The sequence below is a fragment of the Pyrus communis genome, chromosome 12 (assembly GCF_041283825.1).
Source record: "Pyrus communis isolate YQ-2024b chromosome 12, ASM4128382v1, whole genome shotgun sequence".
Lineage (NCBI taxonomy): Eukaryota > Viridiplantae > Streptophyta > Magnoliopsida > Rosales > Rosaceae > Pyrus > Pyrus communis.
In genome coordinates, this window is record NC_142576.1 from 12571353 (window position 1) to 12595056 (window position 23704).

Below are 23704 nucleotides of genomic sequence, written 5' to 3' on the forward strand. Positions count from 1 at the left end.
TAAAACACATTTTGAATGTAGTAACATGCCTTAGAGAATTCCCTCAATTCCTCACTAGTTATGCACTCAATTTTCACTCAGATTTTCTGACTACACACCCTACACTAGTTATTTGTGAGAAGATTGATGTAAACATGAAAGACTAGTACTCACATACGTTATAACAAAGAAAGCAATTTCTGGAGTAATTAAACGTGTTTAGATATGATCTCATGAATGGAATGCTACTACTTAGATGCGAGAACCAGTGACACCATATGCTCATACCAAATTCAAACTCCACAATTGAAATGCACAACACTCAAGATAGAAGTCAAGGGTTGTAACGGGGCTTGGGGTATTGGCTCACAAGGAAAGGTAGGGATAAACAAAAGTTCTCTAAGCAATAGCAAGCAAAGTAATGAAATTGAGACTTAGAATTCACTTAGAAAGCAGAAATCAAATTTTAGACAAATAGGGGAGATTCAAACACTCTTATGGCCTAATTCATTGTTTTGGGCCCTTACTTCAACAAACCATACTTTGGAACTCTTTTTCACTTCTTTTTTTTTTTTTTTTTTTTTTTTTTTTTTTTTTTTGAGCCGTGCTTATGGCACATCAACTCACATAAATACTCTTTCCCCCACACTTATTTTCTGCAACACATTAATCAAAAGGAATTCATTGCTTACTATGCTTCAAGAACAAGGGTAAGGATGGTCCTATTCTAGGCTAGGTGAGGATAATGTGGGTTAACAAAGAGCATGGGCTAACACGGCTCAATAGGGTTAAACTTAAACACAAAATGAGTGAAGGGCACATGGCTGTTTGGCTTTGATGGTGGTCACTACACAACTTCATCTTGAATATGTGTTATGCAAATCAATGACATGCTTTGAATGAAATGGGCAATTGTTCTAGCATTTGGAACTAAGTGATGAAACGCCTTCTAAGTAGTAACCAAGCAATGAATAATGAGATCATGCAACGACTTTAGAAAACAATGATGCACAGATTATTACTCTCCAAATAACGTTTAGGCTCAAGTCTCACAGGGATGTAGCGTTTGTTTAAGTTCCTTCCTTCAAGCATGTTACAAAAACTGATTTTTATCATTTGTGATTACATGTGAATTCGTAAACTATAACTACAACCAAGCATAAACCAAAGAGTATATCAAACGTCCATCCATGTTTGTAACTTTCTTTAACCATCATGCAATTAAAAACCAAATCCTCATCACTGTGTTGGAAGGTACCCTACGACACAAACAAACACACAAAAACAACTCTTTTTGGGTTTTTCAAAACAATTTTTCAAAATTTTAGGGGATTTTCGGATTTTTAAGTCAACACACACTAAAACACTCTAAAATAGCTTAAAAACACTTAAAAACAGCAAGGAACAACATTGGAAGTTATGGGTGATAAAATCCCACGAATTTGCATCAACAACATTAGTTACCCCCTACACTTAAATCAAACATTGTCCTCAATGTTTTAAGCTTAAAATCACACCAAACAAAAGTAAACATAAAAACAGCAACTAAACACACTAAACATGGCAGAATAGTTTGAGAAAATCCATTATAAACTAATGTATTGAGAACAGATGCAATTTTCAGTTGTTGCTCCAGTGTGAATGGCACCTATTGAAATGCTCAAATGATTAGAATTGACTAATCCAGGAAATCAGTGTAAACATAGAAACTTAGAAAAACCTTAAACTATTTACCTGTTTCTCGTAAAACTCTATATCATCAAGAATCGAAAGCAGGTGCGAATAGCTTGAACAGAAAAGATAAAGCATGCATGACATGTCTTTTGAAATACCTTGAGGGCCATGCCTCACAGGTTCTATATCCCAAACATCAGAAGAATCCTCATGAACAAATCTAGGCTTAGGTTGACTATCACTCAATTTTGTATTATCAACGCCTGCTTGCGACTTGCCAGTAATTTTATGAAGAACAGTGACCCACTTATTAACTCCATCATTGTTGGTGTGTTTTAGTTTTCTCTCAAAAGCCTCATCTTTTTTTACACCACCACTGATACAATCATAATACTCAGGAGCAGTGTGACCATCCCCAGGAAAAAGGTAAGTTTCCAAGGCTCTCCACAGATTCACAAGAAACCCAGGAGTAAAAGAGAGCACGTTAAGGACAGGAAACGACCCAACTGTGGGGTTCGAGAATGAAAATATTCTGAGCGTGTAAGAATATAAATGCACAATATCTAGCAGTTCCGACTTCCCTAAACGTTCAATTTTTTTTGGTGTCAAAGTCTCAGACCCTTGAATATCACCAACTTTATTCATTGTTGCCAAGAGATCTGTAAGATGCCACTGCTGGGAAATAGGCCTAAACATATCCAAGTACATCTTAAAGGAACCCATCTCACCCTCACATAAAACTGTATTGGGCTTCTCATGGGTTTCAACATCACTTTGGAGAGCCTCCTTATCCTTGACACATGATGCGAAAATAGTTAAGCACACAAATTAACCCTCTTGTTGTCAAGTTGTAGTAAAGATGCAAGTAGGGATCGTTCTGGACCGGGGATTAGGAGGGCTTGCTAAAACCTCTAAACTGACTCAAAAACATAAAAACAAAGTTAAAAATGTTCACAAAGACTCAAGGGACTCAAAACAGGTTCAAAAGACTCAAAACTGCCTAAAAACACTAACTAGGCAGTTTCTGACCTTAAACACAATTTTGGACGAAGTTAAGATTATAGGTTGATTCAAAACACTTCAAAACATAAACTAAACAGATTCTAAACACTAAAGAACAAGAAAGTAAAGGGGGGTTTTGATTTGACGAAAATTGAAATAACAAAACAAGTTTTAAAACTAAGCAGATTGTAAAACGAATTTTGAAAACAAGATGATGGATGGATTAGTTAGAGGTCCATTCTCCACACATGACACATTTATATATGAATCGATTCTCCAATTGCTTTTCACTAACTATGATGCTCAACACCCCAAGTTAACCGTGATGCACTAATTAACCCTCAAATTTTCCTTATGTTATTGAATTGGATGATGCATGCGACAATTCAAATCATTCTCCAACGGTTCTCAACATGAATGCATAGAAGAGATACAATGAGAGATCATTATGCTCTATGAAAATTATAAGTGTTGACGAGGCAATTGTAACTATGAATGCATGATACTCTTGCCAAGAATTCAATTAACACGGTTGTGACTAGCAACCTTCACTACTCATGTTTATAAACTTGTGACGATTAGGTGAAACTTGTTTATAAACTAGCATCAAGTTCATGCATGAAAACTAAGTATGCATCCTTAATCAACATACAAAAACAAGTTTTTAATAAACAGATAATTGAATTGCAATCACAACTGAGCAAATCACAATTGGAAGAAATCGAATCATATTTCAAACATGTTCATGGCTTCAAACTTTCCCCTAACTAATTAGGGGTTTAGCCACTCATGATTACAGCAAACTCAGAGATTAATAACAAAGTAAACATTGAAAACAAGAACGAAGTACACCTAAGAACACTCCAATCTGCGAGAATGAAACGTTCAAGGCCTCCTTCCTCTCCTAGTTGCTGCAGCACAAGGGTTTTGGTGGGTTTAGGGGGTTATGGATGATGGATTTAGGCTTGGGATGGATGTAGGGGACGGCAAGGAGTGGTTTTGGGCAGAAAATATGGAGAATGAGGGAAGGGAAGAATTTCTGGCGTGAATGGTGAATGAATGAATGTTTTGTGGCTGCAACAAGGAGGTTTATTAATAGGATTTCAGGAATTAAAACCCTAGGTTATTTAGGTAATCAGAAATTAAGTCAAAGACTCTAGGAATAGGAAAGAATCCTCCCCCTTGCACGGCAAGGAAGAGGAATGGTCCAAGGAAGTGCACGGCAAGGCTTTTCAAAAATAGGTAAGTGTTTAATTCCCTAAATCAATTCTAAGAATCAGGAATTAAGTTAAATCCCTTTAGAATAGGTAATTGAAATCAGGAATTAGGGGCAAAAGGCTAAGTCTTGCGGCACAAGGGAGGAAAAGAAAGGGAAAGTGCCAAACTTGCAGATTTTGGGAGAAAAGGAATGTATAGGTTCGGCTAAGGCTTTTAGGAAAGGGATTGTGACATAATCTTGCAGATTTTGGGAGAGAAGAGGAAGGTAAGGTGCGGCACATGTCTAGGGCTTCTAGAACATGTGATTTAGGCAACTACATTATTTGGAAACTTGCATAATTGGAAACCTTTCAAGAATAGAAACTCCCCATAATGGAAACTAGTTTCCAAATCTTGATTCCTCCTTCTTCCTTCGATTCTAGGCTCACTTGGTCTTCAATTTCGTCCAACACTTTGGCTCCAAGCACAAGCTATCCATCCTTAGCCCAAAAATGCTCCAAAAGGCTCCAAAATGCACTTCTTTGCTCCTTTAGCCCTTAGAACCTGAAAACATACGAAAATGGCTTAAAAGACTTAAAGAACTAAGAAATAACAACGTAAATGCACAAGAACAAGCCAATTAAGTCGTATAAATATGCTCCTATCAACACAGTCAACATTCTCAAGCATAGACAATAAGGTTTCTGCAAGAGTGTTAACAGCACAGACATATGAGACAGAGTCCAAATCTTGATTGAACCCTCCAGGATCAACGGAATCACTCTCTGTCCCTGTTGCTAGGCATATGATGTTTACAAGAGCCCAACCAACTGGGGGAATCACCTTCGGAAGAAAATGAACCTTTGATTGATCCACATCTAACGTCTCCTTTAGTATTTTGTCCTTCAAAATCTGCCATCACCTGAAAAAGTTTGATCAGGTCCCACATGTTGGAATTACAGGACTGAGAAGTTATATTTAAAAGGAAAAAAAAAAAAAATAAGGAACTTAGGTTTTAATCACTTATGTGCGATTATAACCCCAAATACGATGACAAAATTTTTGAAAATTCACATAACATAGATAGAAAGACATATAGAGGGATGCATGCAATTTATGAAGAATGAACAAAATACAGAACCAATATCATACATACTTAATAATGAATCTGCTCACTGATTACCCAAGTTGAGAATGTCAAAATAAAATATATGAAAAATGTTGTCTCCTATGGAGAAATGGTCCGAGTCATTGTTACTAGCAACTACAAGGTACCTTCCACAATATGTTCACATTTACCTATTAGTAAGTGTCGCAAAGTATTGAACCATTAATAAAATTAATTCCCCAGCCAATATAATTGTTTGATAAAGCATGTATTGTTTTCGGAAGAAGAGAGATGCTATTCCCAAAATCTTAATAAGATTAATTTTTTTCTTTTCCCTAAACTGGCCCGCTCATACTAAATTGGCATCACGTCGACGTATTGGTTAGCATAGATCCCTTTTACATGGAAAAGAGATAGCTACGATTTCAACTTGGAATGCCAGGTTAAGCTTGGAATTATGCAACTGTTGCTCACTAGTTATACATAGATTCCTACAAGCAAGTTGGCTCTTCCTATCCAAAAGAAGGGTTATCATAACCACTGATAAATCTACAAAGACATATTCTAATGATAGACATATTCTAATGAGAGTGTATATTAAAGGAAATACCTTACTAAAATGAATTTGCACTTATTAGGTTCAAATTTAATGAGCCTTACCAGTAACGTCTGGAAACAAGGTGAGAGAATGGACTTGTGCCTCATAGCAGATATAAGCACAGCTGGAAGGCGTTGAGTAAGACAAGGAATTGTAAGTAGAAACACGCAGTACTTCTCGGCAACATAATGGGCATCCAATGAGCCAGGACCATCTGAATCAAACTTTGCTAGATGAAATGGCCTGAGAGCTAGAGTTATTGTACTTGCTGTAATCAGAAAACTATCATCTCTTTGTATGTTACTGCTTATCCGTGAAAATCCAGGAGCATCCAATGTGCTATTGTATCTTCTAATAGATAGGTAAAGACCACTTTCACCAGTCCCCATAAATCGAACTAAATTCTTCACTGCTGCATCTGCACTCTGGCAGTCATGCTCAGCAACGCTCTTCCATCCTTTGAAATCAGTTAAGACAACAACAAAACGCATTGCTAAGGAGGTGAGAGCAACAATAACTTGACCCAGTGCACGGGACGTGTCACACTTAGAAAGAACAAACATGCAGAGAGAAATCAGCTTCCTTGACTGATAACTCCAGATTCTTCTCTCTTCAAGGGTGCCGATTGCCAATGAACAAAAGTTCTTCTTTGAATCTACACACGAAAAATGAAATCAACCCAACAGCTAAAACACGCAGAGAAAACTAGTCAACTGTAAAAAAGAAGCATACCAGTAGAATCTGAAAGCAGGTCTTCATAGAGCACATTTCTGTAGTTTGAATGTTCCTATGCCAAGTAGAAAAACAAGTAATAAAGAAAAGAAAAGGCCTCACTACATTGCTGGAAATCCATGTTGCAGTGAAGGCTAACTCAGCATACTGTTCCACCACTTTCTTCCACTCTCCTCGAACCTCCAACGCCGCCATCTTCACGGCCCTGTAGCGCCTCCACACTCTCTGAAAACACAAAATTAAATAAGAACAAAAAAAAACCTTTATTATTTAAATATTTTTAATCAAATAAAAATATTTAATTAGACTTATGGGACTAAGATATGTGCCACATTATCAGACAACAAAATTTTTGACAGATATTTAATGGAAGGATCACATTGATTTGTGACATCCATTTTTAAGGATTACATTGATTAATTTTCAAATTCAAAGATCATGCTGACGAGATGAGTCAATTTCAAAAACCATTTAAACTCTTCACTTTTTATCAAGTCGTGCGCCAGGCATACCTCCTTTACCGAGGTCTTCATTGAAGACCCCCCCCGCCCCCCAAAAAAAAATCTCCATTATTGACTAAAAAATAAATGGAACACTAGTTTTGGTCGTCCAAGTATCTCCCTCAAAGACGTGAGTGCATCTTTATTCCCATTTCTCACCCTGTCACTTTCAACCATTAGCGTTTTTATCATAACAAACACAATACCTCCATTGTGGAGCTTAACTAAACATTTCTTTTAGCTAAAAATAGAATTACTCTAATTCAGTAAAACAAAAAGATAGTACAACAAATCTCGCACCACCAAAGGTCCTAAACTTTTCTTTTATCTGTTTCTCCATTCTATTTTTGTTCATATTCAGGTGTATCTGCAATAACTCTCATAGGTTGCCCTACCAAAGTGGAATTTAACCTTTGTAGGAGTTTTGAGACTCCTATTGTCCCACATCGGGAAACATTGAATTGTCAATGGCCTTTATATATGTCTAGTCCTTTACACTAGTAGTTAGGATTTGGACCATTTGGAAATGGATTGAAAGCTTTGGACCTTATGGTTGTGGGATTAGGTTTATATAATATAACCTAATACAATTAATATTAATTAATCAAGACAAGGGTCTTGGGCCTTGGGGCCTTGGAAGTTAAAATTAATCAGATTCATTAATTTTAATTTTGGATTAAGTTTTTAATTAATTTATTAATTAAAAAACGTTTTGATTAATAGACACAGCTCTTAGAAAGAGTTATATATTTTCAAATACGTTGAACAGGTATTTGAAAGGGTGTGAAACAACTTATATATCCACAATCACAGTTTCCAAGTATCTTCAACTTTTCTTCCTCTTTTTCATCCATACAAAATTCCCAGAAAGTAAAACACAAAACAATTTGCTAGAATTCTATAATCTAGTGCAGGTTGTAGAATTAGGTAGTTGTATCCTGGTCGAGTAGACGTTGTAGAACCACAAGCACAAGAGTGGGACGAAAATACTATTCGAAAGATATAGCTTTTGCGATAGCCTCTACCTTTGATTCACTCAAGTTAGTATCATTTTAATTTCTGTATTTATTATGTAATTTCATTCTGTATTGCAAGTATTTTTTTAGTAATAAAGTATAAGTATTTCAAGTTCTGTATTTCTGTTATTTTTGTTTCTAAATTGTTCTCCAACAACCTCGAACCGATTGCTTTCAATTCAAAACCCGAATTTAATGGACCCAAAAGTTGTTTCCTTGAGTCCTCAACCTTGGGAGATGCAACAGATGAGCCCAATGCCATGTTATTTTGTAGGGGATCCATGGAGGTACACATAAAAAGAGAAAGGAGAAAAGAAGAAAGGGTAACAGAAAAAAAAAAAAGAGTTGTTGGACATTTTTATTCCTACATTTAATTGAGATTTGATAGAAATCCAACTTTTGGGTTAAATTTTCTAACATTTTTCACCACGAATGTTTAAATCCTAATTCATAGGGACCATTCATGCAATTTGGAAAATTTATTATTAAGAGATATCCTAAAAGATGTTATAAAAATGGATGAGCCAATCAGTACTACGGTCTAGTGGTATTCCTCTTCACTTGTAAGTAAGAGGCCTTAGGTTCGATTGTCGCCAAAGGTAAGTTTGAACCACATTATTGGTAGCCCATTATGAGGCTTAGCTCACTTCCACACCCTCTTAGTGTAAATAATATTGTTTGTTAAAAAAAATAATAAAAAATGGATTACCAACGTGGAGAAATAGGCACCGTCCCACTGGTTTTTGTCAACCCACAAATGTTGAAGGTGTGATACTAGTCTCGTGTGCTACTTTCACATTTCTTGGCCTTAGCAGGGAACTATATGTTTTCCTATATAAATGGTCTATTACCTCACAAATGTTACAAAAGAAGAAAACACACAATCTATTGTTTTCATTGCTTTGTAATTTCAGTTTGACAATGGGAGAGAATATTGTTACTGCCACGAAGATGTAGGCACACTTACTGAACTTCGTAAGTATTGTGTCTCAATTACTTTAGTGGATGACTGTACCAGTCACTCAACAAACAAATGTGAGGGTGAAGAGAACAAGGGAAAGATGAGGTATCTAATGTTGTTGCCTGAAACCTTGCCTAATTACTTACATTGCATTACTCTCAAGTAGTCATCTTCAACTGTTGTTGGCATAAGATGTTAAGTCACCAACACCTCAGCATAGTTGATCAAATGTTGGCTTATTACACTGAAGTTGCTAAACACGGATGAGACACTGAAAAATGATGCTTTAAAGGACCATTCAAAGGCAAAGGCTGCACACCACTTTTGTTGTGCATGAAGCTGAAGTGGAAGGATCAATTAGGAACCCATAGAAGTTCAAAGTGAGAAACTGAGTAGCTGACTAAGTGAATGGAAGACCAAAGCTCAATGATAGGAATCTTACTCACAGACCCAACAAACTTTACTTGAGTTTATGACTGCCAGAAGACAAGAACAACTTCAACTATTGTTCTGTCTCCACAGTTTACATCATTCAAATGATGTGTAGAAGGTAATACAAATCTTGATGATAATAAACTACTAAATGCATTATCAGGCTACAAAGATGATGCAGGGATTGAAGTCTCAATAAGACAATCCTTGGACTTGGCACTACTAAACTGTTGTATGCTCGAAGCATGACAGTCACCATATAGATTTAAGCCCCAAAAGGACAATTCGTGGACATGTTTTAATATGTCTTATGCATGAAGCATGATAGGCGAATATGTTCCAATGAGTCAACTCCCCAAAAGTGGAGATTAAAAATTCACACTATATAACACTCTAGAGGAGATTATGATGCAAATTCTCCAAATAATTCATCTGATAAGATATGACTGTCATAGAAGAGACAATGTAAAGTCCCTGAAGAGGTAAGGATATCCAAAGCAATGAAATGCCTATAAACTATGCATGCGCATGCACATGAAAATTATGGGATAACAAATTGATGGTAATCAATGTTAATTCTGGTTTTACAGTAGCTACTAGAGTTATCCATAAGTTGTGTTGATATTCAGTCGCATTCTTTTGTTTGTTGATGAAAAGAAAAATTATTGGTCAAAATGGAGAGAGACAACTCCATTAGTATTTAGTAAGAACGTAGGAAAAAAGAACCTATAGTACAAATCGCCAACGATGTTGAACCTAGAAGGTTACATATAAGCATTTGTAATATAGTAAAATATACTCACATGATATCACACAGGGTTCCTAGTTGAAACCTGAAATTGTAGTAAACTCTTGTAAACATGATATCTCATTGTGCAACTTGTTCATTTCCATAGAGAATTATGTATTATGTGAAGGCTTATGAAATGCTTAAAACATATCTCCATAAATAAATCCCTCAAGTATACATAGAAGCAAATTGCTCTGTATAAATTCCAAAGAATAATGTGTCATGAAGTGTAGAAAATCCTTGAACGGCATATTGTCTCGAGCTGCAAATCGAGCGATATGCCAATATAATTCTTATCCATCAAAAGGCTTATGAGTATCAAAGAACCATATGGATTGAAGATCATGATTTGAAAATTCAAATGGTTAATCAATAGTTAGATACTAAAAAAATCATTCATCCTCGTGAGGGAAATGATGAATTAAATTTGGTTCAGAAGTACCATATCTTAGTTAAGTATGTGTCTTACACTATTTAGCACAATATAGTGAATCAAATGTTAAATTTCCTGCGAAATACAATACCACCATATGGGTATTGGAATGAAATAAAGTTTATCTACTTTTATCTCTGGGGAATTGTAGACATGAGCTTGTTTTATTCCAATGAACTCGCTAATAGCCATGGTCTTATTGGGCTAGCAAAATCTGAATATCTCGCCTACATAAAGATCACTCACATAAAGAATTAAGTAATGGAAACTGGAGAAACGAGTTCAAAGCTAATATGGTACACAACCTCACTAGCTAATTGCCAAAGTTTTCGCTTCAAAAGTTCAAGAATTGCACCAACATGCATTGGCCTAATGAAAAGTTAGTTAATCCAACAATATTCTAATAAGAGGGATATATCATCAGGGGGAGCGTCTAAAAGTATACTATATTGGTCATATGAGCAAAGTACTTTTGTTTCCCTTAGACCATTCATTCATCTCATGAGCTATTAGTGGATAAATTTGAAAGACAGTCAACCAAAGACTTGTGGCCATCCAATAGGGAGTGATATAAAAGTGGATGGCCCACATGAAGAAACAGGCACCGTCCCAGCACTTCTTGTTAGCCAACAAATGTTGAGAGTGTGCTGCTAGTTTCCTGTGGCATGTACTACTTTCATATTTCTTGGCCTTAGCAGGAAATTATATATTCCTATATAAAGGCCTATTAGATCACAACTGTTATAGAGAAGAAAATACAAAATCTATTGTTTTCATTGCTCTGTAATTTATGTTTGATAATGACAGAGAATACTACTATTGCCTTGAGAATGTAGGCACACTTGTCGAATCTCGTAAATATTATGTCTTATTTATTTTATATTCTCTACTGCACATGTACCATCGATTTCACAACAAAAGAGTCTTTATTGTACTATTAAGAAATTTTTTTAGGAAAACTATTATTAATTAATATTTTTATTATTAAGAGATGTCCAACACTTTGAAGGCACACAAGTCTCACATATCCGATGATCTGCTAATACGGTGACCCCTAAACTTCCTAGAATGCACACGTACCATCGATTTCACGACCAAAGAGTCTTTATTGTATTATTAAGAGATTCTTTATAGGAAAACTATTATTAAGAGATGTCCAACACTTTGAAGGTGCACAAGTCTCACTTATTCGCTCATGTTAGCACTCATGTTAGCTCATCTAGTAATAATGCAAAAAGATAAGGATTTAAAGTTGAACATTGGTGTAATCTTATTGTTATGGGAAAGTTTTTAGTTTGTCCTCCATGAATTCTTCTAAATTATCTAATAACTAATTTAATAAATTATTATGCTTATTATTTTTTAATTTATAATTTCATGCTTAACAAATAATAAGGTCTACAATACTATTTGCTTGGGATTTTCTTAACTATGCAAAATATGATTATGCTTTCTAAGTGAAAAATAACAAACTAAACTATTTTGGTCTAGAGTAAATTTTCTTTTTGTTGCCCATTGATTTCTAAACTAAGACAATCTATCATGAACTAAAGTCTACATTGTCCAAAAATTACTACTAGCTGATTTTGTAAAGGTCATAAGGGATGTACTCAGAGTTATTGAGAACTCAGAGGTACCCTAATTAATGTCTAGTTATTTGTATGACCAATATTCAATTATAACAGAGTGTTCAAACAAAGTATGATCATTGGTTTAGCAAGATAATAATATAGCCATAATAGTGTTTCTTGTTTTGGACTAGAAGTCTACTTAAAAAAAAAACACACACACACACACTAAAAAAGAGAACTTACTTAAGCTTAGAAGCTTGCTTGTACACTTGAACTTTTATCAATATACAAATGTTTACAAAGAGGAGTGTTTACAAGAGAGCAATGCAAAGAGAGCAAGAGAGCTAAGGGAGCTAAGGACTTGGACGTTTTTATGTGTGTTTACATCTGACTACAACTTTCTTTATATACACTTGAGGTTGCTTTCAAGAAAAAGGACACATATCCTCTTCAGATCTGAGTATAAGGATCAATAGATTTGGACCATTAAAATTTGATCAAACGACTACAAATAAGGAACTTTCCTAAAAGTTATAATAATTGTAATGGTCCGGATCTATTGATCCCTAAGCCAGATTCAGAGAGGATTTGAGTCCCAAGAAAAAATGGCTATCGTGGAAGAAGACTTGGAGTTGTCCGCATGTGTCACTTTTAGTAGTGGAGTTACTATTTCTGCATAGAGAAAATTGAGCTGCGGGATTTACTTATTGTTGTCAGGTGCTTAGTTGAAAAAGTTGGACCATCCTTAAACGATTTGGACCATTGTGCATAAGTTTTTCAAAGCTTTCTCAAGGCTAGTCTTGATATTTAGAAAGTTTGTTGCCCCTACGTGAAATTTAACCAAAAATTGTCTCTCCATGAAAATTTTCCAAAGAGTTATCTCTAGAACTAGTTTTGGGTATTTAGTGAAGGTTATGCTTATAGTTCTTTTATTTACTATTTAATAACATTTGTAAACTTACAAGTGAGTCCAAAAACTTATTTTGATTTAATTTATTTCTTTCTAGTATCAATCCGTCTTCCCCACTCCATCCATCCTCACCCTTGTTCCCCACTGCATCCATCTTTTCCGCCCTCTCTTCCTTCCTTCACCACCGAAACCATACCCCTCCAATGGCAGACCACGTACTGTTCTACAATGCCTTACGCCTGATAGACGAATCATCCATTCAAGAGAATAGGAAGGGATGGTTCCCGCCAACATCGCCTTGACAACTTCCTTGTATTCTTCTGTCAATGGCTGGGTGGAGAAATAAATAAAAATAAAAAAAAAAAAAAAGAAACCCAGAAATTGAAAAAAAAATAAAAAAAGAGAAAGCCCAACGATTGCAGATAGAGGAGGAAGCAAGAGAATGGTGGGATTTAGACACGGTTTATTTGCAGAGAGAGGAGCAGGAAGATGAAGAAGAGAAGACAAAGGAAATGTGGATAATAAGCAGTAGGGAGATGCGTTTGGGGGATTGCCACAGGCTCAAAGAGGGGGCCCTTTGTTGTTTTCCTATGGTGCTATTGAGAGTGAAGAAATACTAGGTACAACGGTAGCGGCAGGGCGCGAGGCTTTCACCTTGCGACGACCACGACGTCTTCGTTTTTGTGGAGGTCTACCACTTTCAATTTCATCGGCCCACTTCTGGTGGGGGGTCACACCATTTTTGAACTCCGGATGATATCCTGCAAAAAGATATCGTCTGAGAATCTCAACAGGAAATTGGGACTAATTCGGGATTTTAGTGTTTCAATTTCAATTGATTTAGGGATTGTAGCTAGGTCTTAGAAGTTGAAGGATAGGGAGGGAGAAAGAGTAAAGTGTCACCGAGGGTAAAGATGGTGTTTCTCGGCAGGGGCTGTGAGGGATGAATGTTAAGTAAATGTATGAAATTGAAATATTTTAAAGATGTTGCATGAAAACGTAATTACACAAAAATCTGAATGAATAAATTGTAATTTACCCATAATTTTATCGAAAGATAGACGGTTCTATTGTTTCAAGTTTTATAAACTGAGAAAGATTAATGTGGTTTAAACTATAAGATGGTAGTATAAATTATGTGGTAGTCCTTGCAGTACTTTAACAAGCATTGCATAGTTTAAATATTTCTGAATCACACCATTTATTCTCTTTTGCAGCCACGATCAAGTGCTTTACATGCTACCGTTTAGAAATTTGGATGTGCACATTCCATTTCGACTGCCAATTGATTTCCAGTGAACTGCACTTGAGAATCAAATGCTGCTTGGTAACAATTGAAAATTCCGAGAGCGGTTTCATTGACGTTGATCGAACCTTGATCTTTATAGAGACATTGCTACTGGACGTAAGAGAAAGCAGTGGCTGAATCGCATACACATTTTCCGAAAGCTCCACACGAACCATGCGGCATACCAAAACTAACAAAATTAATCTCATTTATGATACTACCTCCTTGGTGTCGATGCAAAATTTCGCCGTCTTCAGTCTTGACGAAAATGCACCTGCAAAATAATCAACACCTTTGATCAGAGACCTAAGCCTCATGCGCCCACGAGGTGGGGGGGGGGGTGTTAAGTCAACGGATCTCCGATGCCTAAGTTAGTTTATCTGAGAGAGTAAAGTGTTTAGGGTTGCCAAAGCTCTGAAAATTTGATAGAATATGGGGTATTTATAGGGATAGGGCTATCCATAGTGTTTAATGGAGAGATATTCTCTAAATATTCCCAAGATATTAAATAGGAAATAATATCTTGAGATAATGATGTAATAATCCTTAATTTATTTAAATTAAGATTACTTACTTGATTGGAGTCAATCTTCAATTGGGAATGTATTAAAGATAGGATTTGGGTAATTAATCCTTATCTTTAATTCCTTGCCAAGGGCAGGTAAGCTGTGGGTAGTCATATTCAGTTGCTGAGACCTTCAAGGATATAAGCTATGCGTGGAAACATTTGAGAAGCCTCCCCATTTATTGAGGGCAATCTTGTCTTTCTTGAATAAAAGTCCACCTGTAGCCTCTAGAAGGCTCCACACTTGGCATGATAATTCCAAGACATTACCTTCAGAAGCATCCGCACAGATTTTTCCAACAGTAACAGTCTGGATTGTAATACTGTAAGGACTACCACCAATTTCCTCAAACAAAAGCAAAGTATTCTCCTCGTCGCGGAGATATTGTCGTGGAATATGATACCTAATATTTTCAATCAAAGATGAGAATAAAATATTAAAAGACGTCTCAAGTTCAAGTGTTCACGTGCATTTTAATAGTTAGCAATTAACATAAGTAAATAAATATAAAGGATTTATGAGTTTTAATCCTTCAAGAAGAGTAAAATTAAATAAAAACATAATGTTAGATTACATATTGGTTTTAGTCCTTTGTAGTTTACCTAATTCAAATTTAGTTGTTTTAATATTTAATGTATATTTTATTTAAGGTCTCCACTTAAGTTTTAAATTTATTATTATACACATTTTAATTCATTCATTTTGTTTAACTCATCTAATTAGTGTATCTAAACATCCGTACCATAATATATTTTGCTGAACTAGTGTACTGAAATGTCTGTACCTAAATATATTGTCACATCCCGGCCCGGGGCGGATCACTTCCCCGGCCCGCTCCACCATCGTAGCACAATATTGTTCGCTTTGGGCTTACCATTCCCTCACGGTTTTGTTTTTGGGAACTCACGAGCAACTTCCCAGTGGGTCACCCATCATAGGATTGCTCTAGCCCCCTTCTCGCTTAACTTCGGAGTTCCTACAGAACCCGAAGCCAGTGAGCTCCCAAAAGGCCTCATGTTAGGTAGAGATGGGAATATACATATAAGGATCACTTCCCTGGGCGATGTAGGATCTTACAATCCACCCCCCTTAGGGGCCCGACGTCCTCGTCGGCACACCACGGCCAAGGTTAGGCTCTGATACCATAATGTCACATCCCGGCCCGGGGCGGATCACTTCCCGGGCCCGCTCCACCACTGTAGCACGATATTGCCCGCTTTGGGCTTACCATTCCCTCACGGTTTTGTTTTTGGGAACTCACGAGCAACTTCCCAGTGGGTCACCCATCACGGGATTGCTCTAGCCCCCTTCTCGCTTAACTTCGGAGTTCACTGGGAGCTCACTGGCTTCGGGTTCCGTAGGAACTCTGAAGTTAAGCGAGAAGGGGGTTAGAGCAATCCCGTGATGGGTGACCCACTGGGAAGTTGCTCGTGAGTTCCCAAAAACAAAACTGTGAGGGAATGGTAAGCCCAAAGCGGACAATATCGTGGTACGGTAGTGGAGCGGGCCCGTGAAGTGATCTGCCCCGGGCCGGGATATGACAATTTGGTATCAGAGCCTAACCCTGGTCGCGTGTGTGCCGACAAGGTTGTCGGGCCCCTAAGGGGGGTGGATTGTGACATCCCACATCGCCCAGGGGAGTGATCCTTATATGTATATTCCCATCCTTACCTAGCACGAAGCCTTTTGGGAGCTCACTGGCTTCGGGTTCCATCGGAACTCCGAAGTTAAGCGAGAAGGGGGCTAGAGCAATCCCATGATGGGTGACCCACTGGGAAGTTGCTCGTGAGTTTCCAAAAACAAAACCGTGAGGGAATGGTAAGTCCAAAGCGGACAATATCGTGCTACGGTGGTAGAGCGGGCCCAGGAAGTGATATGCCCCGGGCCGGGATGTGACATATTATAATGAATTAGCACATAAGAAAATATGCAAAAACATAAGTGTACCGAAAAGTCCGTACCTAAACATTTATACTAAACTAGTGTATCTAAATGTTTGTACCTAAATATATTATACTAAACTAGTATACCGAAATGTTTGTATCTAAACATATTATACTAAACTAGTGTACCGAAAAATGTATGTACCTAAATAGTATAATAAATTTGTGGCACATAAAAAAATGTGCAAAAACATTAGTGTAACAAAATGTCTTTACCCAAAATATTTTCTTATGTAAGATACTTACCGGAAATTGGTGATGCAAAATGTCAACAAATAAGAGCAAATTCATTTGAATTCAAATGCATATTAAAATTACAATATTTTTCATATAATTTAATTCATGGACACCATAATTTTTTTTTTTTTTTTTTAAAGACAGTGAATGCATATATGGTGACACTAAATAGAGTCTAGGGACTAAAATCAATTTTTTAACTTGTATAAGACATTTCTCTAAACTTCTTATTTAAGGATTAAAATCTAGTTTTCTAATCAATATTGATTTGATTACCATCTTTGTGTGGATTCTCAGCAATTAGTTGCACAGTTGTCGGTCCCATACACTCCACGGTAGTCACAACTCTGAGTATCATCACATTCTGTCTTGTAACTTGGCCAAAACCTTCCAATGCTGTAGCCATTCACCCAAGCATGGCCCTTGCCCATACCCTTCAAATCCACCACAACAGGGTCCGGAAGGAGTGGAGTTTTGAAGTTTGTCTAACTAAAGACAATAAGCATCGAAAAATAATGTAATACAAGAAAACCGTCAGATATGTGCTGAGAGAACGATAAAAATTAAGGTCGAGATAAATCGATGTATGAGAATTGTACCTTATACCAAATAAACTGTTCACTAGTTGACAACAATTCTGTACGCCACCATCCCTTGTTCTTAAAGAATAGCGGAGCACGACTTAGAGGGAGTTCCTTTTGATCTACAATTTGTAGAGAAACAAGTGTGGGGGAAGGTTTTTCATTGGAATTCTATGAGGATGTACGTTTAGTGTGCCAAAGAAAGAGAAGGGCAAGAAGAAAAAAAAAATAAATGTGAAAAAAGAAAGAAAAAAGAAGAAAAAGTGAAGAAAAGAAAGGAAAAGAGTTGAGAAATAAGTGAGAATGAACTCACAAGTGTTGGTTGTTGAAGAACCAAAAGTTTAAATCTGGCCCTAAGTGTTGTGTGAATCTCCCATGGGTGTTTAAAGTTGATTTCTGCAATCAAAAGTTGAATTCTAAGTGTTTATTTCATTATTTTGCTTACTATTGCTTTAAGAACTTTTGTTTGTCCTTACCTTTCTTTGTTAGCCAATACCTTAGCCCCGTTGCAACCCTTAGATTTCTACCTTGATTGTTATGTGTTTCAATATGTAGAGTTTGATATTGGTACGAGTATATGGTAGCCCTGGTTCTTGCATCTAAGTAGTGGCATTCCATTCATGAGATCATACACATGTTGTATTAACAATTCCAGAAAGTGCCTTATTTGATTATACATATGTGAGTGCTAGTCCACATGTTTACATCAATCTTCTCACATATACCTAGTGTAGGGAGTATATCAGGTGAGGAATTGAGTGAATTCTCTAAGGCATGTTACTACATTCAAAATGTTGTTTTAATTGATTAAATGCAAGCTAGTGAGTGGTGACTGCGGTTAAGTATATGCTCGAGCGTCGGGATAGCTAAAATCTGTGGGAGTAGTGATTTTTAACATGTCATGTTGCATTGAAAATCCCTGAGGCTATTGTTGGAAGGTTTAGGTTGTGTTTTGTTTTCTTTGTTTTGCTCGGGGACTAGCAAAAGCTATGCGAGGGAATTTGATAGGAGCATATTTAGGCTACTTAGTTAGCTTGTTTTCTTGCATTTACATAGCTAAATTCTACTTATTAGAGTGTTTTAGACTAGTTACATGTATTTTTAGGTTCAAATGACAAAGTTGGCAATAAAGTGCAATTTGGAGCGTTTTAGAGCAGTTTTGGGCTATGAATGGATAGCACATGCATGGAGCAAGGTGGATGGATGAATGTGAAGTTCAAGAAGGGCTAGGAATGTGCTTAATATCTGGAAGAATTAATTCAAGAATTGGAAGATAAGGAATCAGCTAACAAGAAGGAAACAATATCCAAACCACCTTATTTTATCCAAACATTATCTAAAATCTTATCTTATCCTAACCTTATCTTATCCCACCTTAATTCCAGCTGCAAGGAGGACATCTAAATGACATTAGGATACCTACTAATCAGGTTTATAGAAACCTTTTCATCTGCCCTTGTTTATTGGCACCAACCGTTCTAGAAGTTCTAGAATCTGCCGCAAGGACCATTCCTTTTCCTCCCTGGAATCTGATTGAGAGTGTCCTTATTCTTTGTTGATTTGGAGTCCTAATTCCCCTCATTCTCAGCCCTTGTCGTGCCCTCATTCTCCCTATAAATACATAGTGCCGCAACATTCATTCACGACCCATCTCTCACCACAATTCACACCACACATCCATCATACACAGAAATCTCTCTTGTACCATAGCCTTGCAAGGAGAAAGGAGAAGAGACCCTTGGAGTCGTGCTTTGCCATTCAAGCTTGGATTGCTGGAACATTCTTAGATGTATTCTATCTTTTGTTTTCAATGTTTAAATTGAGTTATCTTTGTTTAAGTGCGAACATGAGGAACTAAACTCGTTTTGGTTAGAGGAGAATTCAAAGCCATGAACATATATGTGATATGAATTGATTTCCTCCAGTTATTGTTTCATAAAACATGAATGCGATTTACTTATTTGTTTGATTGATAACTTATTCTTGTACGTTGATTAAGGTTGCATTCTTAGTTTGCATGCATGAATTTGATGCTAAAATATAAGGGAATTTCACCTAATCATTATGAACTTATATGTATAAGTAGTGGAAGTCACTAGTCATGATTGTGTTAAGTAAATCCATGGCAAGAGTATCATGCAGTTCATAGTTACGAATATCATGTCAATGCTTATGATTTTTATAGAACTTAATGATCTTTGATATGTATCTCTATCATGCAGTTCATATAGGGAACTTGATAAAAATAACTTGATTGTGTCGCTGAGTCCAATTCAATGAAATTAGGAAAATCTGAGAATTAATTTGTGCAGTTCACAGCTAATTTGGGGCATTGTCATTCATGGTTTATATGAATAATAACTGGGAATCGATTTGTATGCATATGTGTCATGTGTGGAGATGAACCCTCTAGCTAGCCATTCACCCATTAAAACACCCAATTTCGTCCAAAGTTATTTATAGTCTTTAAATCTATTTGTTTTTACTTTAAATTCGTCAAAAACCACTTCCCCCTTTATATTTTGTGTCTTTGAGTTAGAATATGTTTAAATTGGTTTCTTTTTAATGTTTTGAGTCAACATAAGTCTAGAATTCGTCCAAATCATTCTTTAGTTCCTGTTTTGAGTCAATTTGTTTGTTTTGTGCTATTTTGAGTCATTCTAGGTTGTTTTGAGTCATTAGAGTCTAGTTTTCTGTTTTTGAGTCTAGTTAAGTGTAATTGAGTTCAATTTGAGTAGATTAGCATCCCTTCTAATCCCCGGCCTAGAACGATCCCTACTTTCATATACTACAACTATCTAAAAAGGGTTTAATTTGTGTGCTAGTTTATATCACATCAAGGACAATATTAGTAGCAAAGAAGGTCGAATAGCTCTTCTTCAGGAGATCATCTTCGGTCAAAATTTCGTTACAAAACTTGAGAAGTGATCGGATTCGACAAACTTCATAATTATATTCATTCACAAACTTAAAGTCTTGGAAGCGCAAATGCTGCCAGTCATGTTTTGCTTCAAGTAAGAAGATGTTCTTTTGGTGATCAAAGCGATCAGCCAAAGCGACCTATAGTGCTTGTGGATCTTCCTCAGCAAGATACTTGGTTTGCAGTGTGTCATGAATATGACTTTGGATAAAGATCATGGCAATGGCTTTTTCAGCTTCGCCAATTGGGTTGTCCGTCTGATCTTTAATGGCAGGACAAATTCTTTGTAGTGAGGTGGAGTTTCACATCTTGGACCCATTTAAGGTAGTTCCTTCCAAAGACCTCTAAAGCAGTAAAGTCGATTTTGTTCAAATTTGATATGTTCCTATCACAAAATAGATGGTCAAGATGTGGTTAGTGTAATGGAGGAAAAAATCAATCCATTCACATAGGAGTAGAACATTCAGGTTCTAATAGACATGTATTGGTTTAAGTTTTTAAGGAAAACTTTAGTTTTTCAAACAAGGCATGTTTCTAGAAACTTCAGGTTTTGAAATAATTATGAACTTCAAGTTCGTATGTTCCTGCAGATAAACACAAATATATATACATAAATATGCAACAAGAAAATATGCAAATAGAACTTTAGGTCTATAATTATAATTGAATTAATTATTTGGACTTTGGGGCAAATTTAAAGTGTGGGCAAAAATTATAAAACCCAAATTGTCTAAAAAAAAAAAAAACAATTAAGCTCGGGCCCCAAAAACATGGGCCAAAGCCCACGGGTGGGCTGAGCAAATTGGAACCGTGCAGTCCAGGCCCAAACTTGGGCTGGAATAGGCAAATTAGGCCAAGGTTGTTCATGCTCAAGGTAGCAAGCGGGCTACCAAGGAAATATCATGCTTAAAATAGGCCTAGGAAAGGGCGCTAATCCAATGCGGCATGATGCAGGTGCATCGATGCACCAGGTACAGGCTTGGATTGTGTACAGCGTAGATAGATGAACCTGTGGGGATGCAATCCAGTGCATCGTAGGACACGGGGACACCAAAGCCACGAGCTGGTGTCGTTCGCGGGCTGAGAGTCCCATTCAGCCCAATAGGCTGTTTGGAGTTAGACCGTGGTAGCAAAAGCAAATAGCAAGCCCACAAGGGTGTTGTGCGATGCAGGCCCAAGGGTCCGAGGCCCACTAGGGCGCGGGTTTGGAAACCCAAAACACCCCAGTGGCGCTGGGTGTTGGTTTTGAACCAGAAAAAGCTCCACCGTCGCTTTAGGCAACTTTCCTCAAATGGTCACAGCACGGTGATGCACGGGGGTTTAATTGGGAACCCTAGGTTTAGACATAAAATCAAGTTTTAATGTTAAGGGGTTTAAGAAACCTTTGAGGATTTGAAGAATTCGTCGAAAAATTCACCGATTTCCATCGATTTTCAGAGAAAAACTCATCGTCGCCAACGATGGTTTGGTCCCAAGCACGACTGCATGTCGTGATTTCCCAAGGAAAATGGCGGTGAGGCTGTGGTCGACTACGGGAGGCGTTGGGTCGTGGGTTTGATGCCAAAAATGGCATCATCTCAGATGGAGTATGGGTTTGGCTACGGTGCATCGTGGCTTAGAGAAACTAGTTTGGGCTTAGGTTGTGTCACAGATCATGGGTTCGAAGAACCCTAAGAGTTTCTGATTTTTTTCTTTTTTTTCATTTTTTTTTTCCAATGCATATTGACAAGTAATTTTAATGAATGAACATATATTTGAAGCAATTCATGGCAAATAAATTCACATAATTCAATAATTGTGAATATAATGCATACACAATTTATGTAGAATCTAAAATTTGAAAAGTGTAAGGTTGGGTCATGCATTATGGTGAATGTTCATGTTATCAGGGCTGCAAAAATATTGAGATAAAAACCGTTGTTTTGGAAGAACCTAATTGCGTGATGATATTGATCAACTGGCTTAATGTAGAAAGCTTCCACGTCAGATTGTTAAGCGCAGTGGTATGAGCGTGCTGATAACGTGTTGTAGCTTATTTTATCTAACAGGGGAAGGGGGTCGGTGACACATAGAGAAATTGGAGAGAAATATGTGTCTGTAGGGTTATGTAGAGGAATGTGTAAAGGATGTTTTTATTCCCCCTACGCAGTGCCTTTATTTATAGTAATAAGAGAGAAGAAATCCTTCTCCACCAAGGAATACAAGTCCATATAGGAAAGAATAACTAGAATCAAATCTAATCTAGGATTTACACAATCACACTTAAACTAGAAGTTTACAACAACTTTAAGAATATTTACAATTAAGACTCAAATCAACATTCCCCTCAAGTTAGTGCATGGATATCATACATGCCTAACTTGATGATTGGGTCTTGGAAAACCTTACTAGATACTTCATGAGTACAAACATCAGCCAATTGCTATTGCGAACTCACAAATGGTATAGACACAATCTTCCTTTCAAGATATTCCTTGACAAAATGTTGGTCAACCTCCACATGCTTTGTTCGATCATGTTGTATCAGACTATCAGCTTTTTCCCTTGCAGATTTATTGTCACAATATAACTCCATTGCCTTCTTTGGTTCAAAACCAAGATATCGAAGACATCGTAAAAGTTCACATATGCCGTGTGCCATACCTTCATACTCAACTTTTGCAGACTACCTTTACACCACTTTCTGATTCTTACTACGCCACGTAACCAAATTACTTGCAACAAACATAAAATACCCATATGTAGACCGTCTTTTAATTACATTGTTAGCCTAATCTGCATATATAAACCCCTCAACCTTTAGATGCCCATGTTTTCCATAAAGTATTCCTTTAATGGGTGTAGATTTCAGATATGACAAAATTCGCATTACCGCAACCATGTGATCTTCATTGGGTGAGTGCATAAACTAACTTACAATGCTCATAGCATATGCAAGATCAGGACTAGTATGAAATAAATAAATTAATCTCCTTACCCGTTTTTTATATCTACCCTTATCAACAAGAATTTCTCTTGATATTTTTGAAAGAAAATTACTGAAACAACAATATATGGGTTCCTATATCACCTAGGAGCTACAACTCAGTGGTTGACGTCTTCTTTTAGCATCATTCATCAACTACACTTGTTGATTGATTAGGTAGAAAAAATCGAGTTAAATAAAGTAAAAAGTATAATTTAGGCATTAGAAAAACCCAAACACTATAATTTTTTTACCATTTGTGTTTCCCAAATATTTATTAACAAACAAGATTAATATGATA

General features: G+C 36.7%; 1 protein-coding gene across 1 annotated transcript in view; it reads right to left on the reverse strand.

The window, feature by feature from the left end:
• The window catches only part of LOC137744405 (E3 ubiquitin-protein ligase UPL7-like), a 30357-nt gene extending 7344 nt beyond the window's left edge, over positions 1-23013 (reverse strand). The window contains exons 1-9 of the mRNA XM_088680915.1: positions 22876-23013; positions 21414-21544; positions 15027-15160; positions 13528-13664; positions 6291-6515; positions 5621-6205; positions 4522-4764; positions 1714-2445; positions 1540-1627 (exon numbers count right to left, since the gene is read on the reverse strand). Of these exons, the coding sequence (XP_088537041.1) occupies positions 1540-1627; positions 1714-2445; positions 4522-4764; positions 5621-6205; positions 6291-6515; positions 13528-13664; positions 15027-15160; positions 21414-21544; positions 22876-23013 (2413 nt within the window). The remainder of the gene's footprint in view (positions 1-1539; positions 1628-1713; positions 2446-4521; positions 4765-5620; positions 6206-6290; positions 6516-13527; positions 13665-15026; positions 15161-21413; positions 21545-22875) is intronic.
• Positions 23014-23704: the final 691 nt, after the last annotated feature.